At 31.9% G+C, this 4,726-nt stretch overlaps 1 protein-coding gene across 1 annotated transcript; it reads right to left on the bottom strand.

The window, feature by feature from the left end:
* Positions 1–3,032: 3,032 nt before the first annotated feature.
* LOC127138201 (protein PIN-LIKES 3) lies at positions 3,033–4,205 on the bottom strand. Its single transcript, XM_051064592.1, has 5 exons — positions 4,143–4,205; positions 3,716–3,810; positions 3,552–3,619; positions 3,266–3,451; positions 3,033–3,157 (listed from the first exon to the last, which is right to left on the bottom strand). The coding sequence occupies exons 1-5, from the start codon at positions 4,203–4,205 to the stop codon at positions 3,033–3,035; spliced, it is 537 nt and encodes a 178-aa protein (XP_050920549.1).
* Between the last annotated feature and the right edge of the window lie 521 nt (positions 4,206–4,726).

Below are 4,726 nucleotides of genomic sequence, written 5' to 3'. Positions count from 1 at the left end.
CCGACACAGCTGGTTTTTGACGCGTCTCCTCCACCGATGTGGCCGATTTCCCACGTGGCTCCGTTGCCGCCACCGATTTGCGACTAACTTCCGGTGTTTTTCTCTGAGGCCAATTTGTTTTTTGTTTTCTATGTTTTTTCAATTTATCATGTACATATAAGAACATCAAGGTACAATTTCAACACACAATTTCACATAATTTTCATAATAAACACAATATAATTTAACACACATAATTCATAACCATAGAGGTTTTGCACTAACCTCCCATGATTCAAATACAAGAATTTGTAAAAGGGAAAGGGGTCAAGGGAATCCCCACTAAACACTAATTATCTCAGAATCTTGTTAGCACAATATTTTTTAGAAATTGTATTTCCCAAACTGTCTAGTTTGTTGATTAAATGGAGAAAACGAGTCTGCATGAATTTCACGGATTCTCTGGGTTCTATATGGAAAAGTTCGTACTCCTCTGTCAACATATTGATTTTAGAATCGTTGACGTCTACAGTACTTTCGTAAAAGGTTTGAAGAGAGTTCCACACATGCTTTTATGATGTGAGATAGAGTAATATACTTTAACGTTTAATGCGGATATAAATATATTCCTCTCCTTCAAATCATATGAAGTCTTTTTTATTTCATAATATGTCAAATCTTTTAGGTTTTTAATAGTATCACGACTTCATTTTTAGGGATAAAAGGCATGTCGGTGAATGCTACCCATTAAGTGCACATACATATTATCCTTCCAATGTCGTATTAAACTCTACCAAGAAATCGTGTCAAGAACTTGAGACTTTATAATACTCCTTGCCACGAAAGATACGTCGTACTCTAAAATCTTGACTTCCCATGGGATCTTCCTCACCCATATTCCAAAACTTTTAAGTCGATTAGACCTAATCAAAAGACCTGCTCTAAGGCTTGTTGGGTGAGAATATAGACTAATGACGATCTAAAGGGGGGAGGAGAATAAACCTCCCAAAATAAAACTTTCATTTGAAAAAGGTTTTTATCATAGTTTCAAAAACAATATGTTTTACATGGTGGAAGAAAAGTTTTCATAACAAGAGATTATGCTTATTGATTGAAAGTTATGTGAGTATCCTTAAACAGTTCACAATAATCAAGTTGAACAATTGAGTTACACCAAAAAATTACAAACTAATTGTATTACACAATCACTTAACAAGGGTGTGTTGTAGGTTGGAACATCGTTGGAACTTATCACATTTACTTACATAATCAAAAATATCCCTTATCCTATTTGGCCAATAATAATCTGGCCTTAGCAACTTAGTCATCAATGCCATTTCCCTAATGTTGCTTCGACACAGACATTCATGTACCTCCGTTAATGCCAAGGCCACTTCTTCTTATACCAACTTGTACAACTTGTCGACTACCAAAATTTATTTGATAGATAAACTCTTAATCTTCCTCACATCTACATCATCGTCTATTAACTATTTGTATGTTAAGTATTTGACTATGGGTGACATCCATCCTTCACTATTATTTAGTTCCATGACCTAGACGACCTTAATCTTTTTCTAGGGTTAGTTAGAGTCTCTTGAGTTATTGTATTATTATGAACCAACATCTTGGTGTTGGTGATTTTTGAGAGGAATCCGACTTTGGATTTGTCTTCTAGGGATATGTGAACCACTTCAAATAACTTGTACTAGTAGTTTTTTTTCCATCTCTTGAAACTTCTGTAAAAAAATTATTAGTTAGGCTTATTTCTTTCGATACTCACCTAGAATATGATTGGCGGCTAATTGAGAACCGCTTCTGGAACAGAGTTTGATTGCTCCCATTTCTCTTTCTAAACTCATCCTAGAAATCAACGCCTCATACTCTGCTTGACTATTGTTGGCTTTGAATCCAAAACATAATGATTGCTCGGTTAGGATTTCACTTGGGCTTTCCAAGGCTATTCCAACTCCGTTTGACTATTCTTCTTCCAATGTCATATTAAACTCTACGAAGAAATCGTGTCAAGAACTTGAGACTTTATAATACTCCTTGCCACGAAAGATACGTCGTACTCTAAAATCTTGACTTCCCATGACACCATTCTCCCGGTAGATCTGGTTTCTTCAACACCTGGTGAATAGGATAATTAGTTTTTACTATGATGTGGTGTCCTGGAAAAAAAAGGGTCTTAATTTTCTGGTTATGACAACAATCGTCAATGCCAACCTCTATCTTCTGATACCACAAATCGACCCCCTTAAGAACCTTGCTTACAAAATATATTGGCTTCTCTTCATTGTATTTTGCCTAGAACAATATCGAGCTAATTGCGTTGCCGACCACAGATGAATATAAATGCAACAACAATCCCTCTTTCAAAAGAATTAATATTGGGAGATTCGTCAATAAGACTTTCAATTTTAGGAAGGTTTCCTCACACTCCTTCGTCCACTAAAAACCCTTCTCCCTGTTTCAGGGTTGCAAAAAAAAAATGAACGAACCAAATCTATACGGATTATTACGGGTTGAGTCGGATATACCCGTAAATGAATGGGTCCGGATAATTAGTGGGTTGGCTCGGTTTGGGTAGATGGTTTCGTGGGTCTACCCGCACCCATGAACACCCCTACTTAAAATATCAATATATAAGTCTCTGTTAGCATAATTATAAAATATTGATGATAACATTGTTTTTTTAATTATTATTATTATTATTATCATTATTATTATTATTATTATTATTATTATCTACATTTATTCTTCATAATTTTTTTTATTTATTAATTAAAGTATGTGAAATAATAAAAGTGTTTTGATAAAAAGAAATAATTATTGCAGATAAAAAATTTATGAGTGGCCTTGAACAATGATTTTTTTATTTGTAAATTTTATATTTAAGTACGAGGTACCAGACATTTAATTATGGTCGAGAGTCTATATTATTGATGTTAAGATAAACCATCCTTAATATTTCAAATTAACATTTTACATTATGTTGATAAATTCATTCTACAACTTTTACTTTAGTGTTAGTTTAGATAATCTATAGTTTACAACACAAGCCACATGAAGACTGTGCACCAAAGGGTAAGTAAAATTGGAGCTGATGAATAAGTTGCAAACATAATAAGTGAACATTCACTTTGACCAACTCCAAGCAATTGAGTCATTGTACCTAACACATTGATAACATTATTTAGAGTATATTGGATTATTCAGTGAAAGACATAAATGAGTTTGATTTATTTAATTTTATAAAATTGATTTTGGTTAAACGACTTACTTGCGGACACTGCAGGAGGAACAGCGTAGTGAAGTAGTAAAACAAATTGATATAATGGATCAGAGCTTATGAAGTTGAAATGAACTGCACCTTTCACAATGCATATACCTATTGTTGGTAATGCAATATATATCACCACAATAATGCCTACCACAAGTGGAATCTTCTTTCTTAATCCCTTTAAACCTAAAATGTATCATCTCATTCAACTAGTTAAAGATACTACATGTCTATATAGAGGGAAATGAAAAAAAAAAAGACATGTTAATGATGATTGATTAATTACCCTTTAAAAGATTTGCACCATCATTGATGGAATGCAAGTATCCCAAAAAAATAATTAAAAGACCCAATCTGAATCCAAAAATATAATTAAAAGATCAAAAAATATATTTTGTCTAATTTTTATTGTGACCATCGTTAAAAATAGTAGAAGATTCTCACCAAAACATTATTGCAAAAGTTTGAACAAAACACAGAGGAACACGGTCACCAACTAGTACTTTTTGTAACTGAGAAACTATACCAACTATTACTCCAAAAATCTGCATTAATATTATTAAATAAAGATAGAGAATATTATCTCTCTTAAGCGTATGAGTAAACTAATGGATTAATTAGAATGATTAGAAAAGTACTAAAAATAATAATAGAATTATGGACATATACCGCTCCCCACAATGCAATGCAGGTGCAAATAGTTCTTTCAAATTGATTGTCACTTAATAATATTTTTAATGGCTTCATATTCTTCAATTTTTCTTGTACCTGTGAGTTCCTTGAAAATATTAAGCATCAACTCTATTAAATATGAACAAATGTCACGTACATTCAATTCATATTATCATATAAAAAATATATAAGAAAACATACCAACCTTTTCTTCTTCGTCAATCACTTTGCATTCTATCTCAGGTTGATCGACGTGACCATTAGACATTGATTTTTCTTCAATTGTTGTCAATGTTCTTGCAGAACATTTTGCAATATTTTCTAGATTATTAACTTCGATATTTATTTTATTATCATTAAATTTGACAATATTAGTCTTAGGTGAATATATGCGAAGAATATTGTACACAATCGACCAAACATAAATGTGTCCTACCTGTAAAATAAGAAACATATTAAAAATAATTTTTATTTATTTTAAATACTTCATAGAAATTAATTCTACTATACCCATATAGTTATAAATTTTAAAGAATTTGAGTTAGTATGATCATAGGCAATGATCCAAGATTTCCTGCATACATCAATTGTTAAACGATGAATGATAAGATAGAAAATAAATATTTGTACATGTTATAAGAGATGATTAAAGAAAAAATAATATGAATGTGTACATAAACTTGCTTGCAGCACAACACCCCATTACAAGGCCATGAAAATGACGAGGAACTCTAATTATTTTAGCAAGAATCCATGCAAGAGTTGTTCCATAATATATCTTAGAAGAAT

Source organism: Lathyrus oleraceus, chromosome 4 (genome assembly GCF_024323335.1).
Source record: "Lathyrus oleraceus cultivar Zhongwan6 chromosome 4, CAAS_Psat_ZW6_1.0, whole genome shotgun sequence".
In the NCBI taxonomy this organism is placed as follows: Eukaryota; Viridiplantae; Streptophyta; class Magnoliopsida; order Fabales; family Fabaceae; genus Lathyrus; species Lathyrus oleraceus.
Note: the sequence above shows the minus strand (reverse complement) of the source record. Positions and strands in the feature narration are given on the sequence as shown.

Coding starts and splice junctions, on each gene's coding strand:
- LOC127138201 (XM_051064592.1), bottom strand. CDS start 4,205: ATGTCTAATGGTCACGTCGATCAACCTGAGATAGAATGCAAAGTGATT. Junction 3,452..3,551: donor TGGTGCAAATCTTTTAAAGG/GTAATTAATCAA, acceptor GATACATTTTAG/GTTTAAAGGGATTAAGAAAG. Junction 3,158..3,265: donor TCCTCCTGCAGTGTCCGCAA/GTAAGTCGTTTA, acceptor TCAATGTGTTAG/GTACAATGACTCAATTGCTT.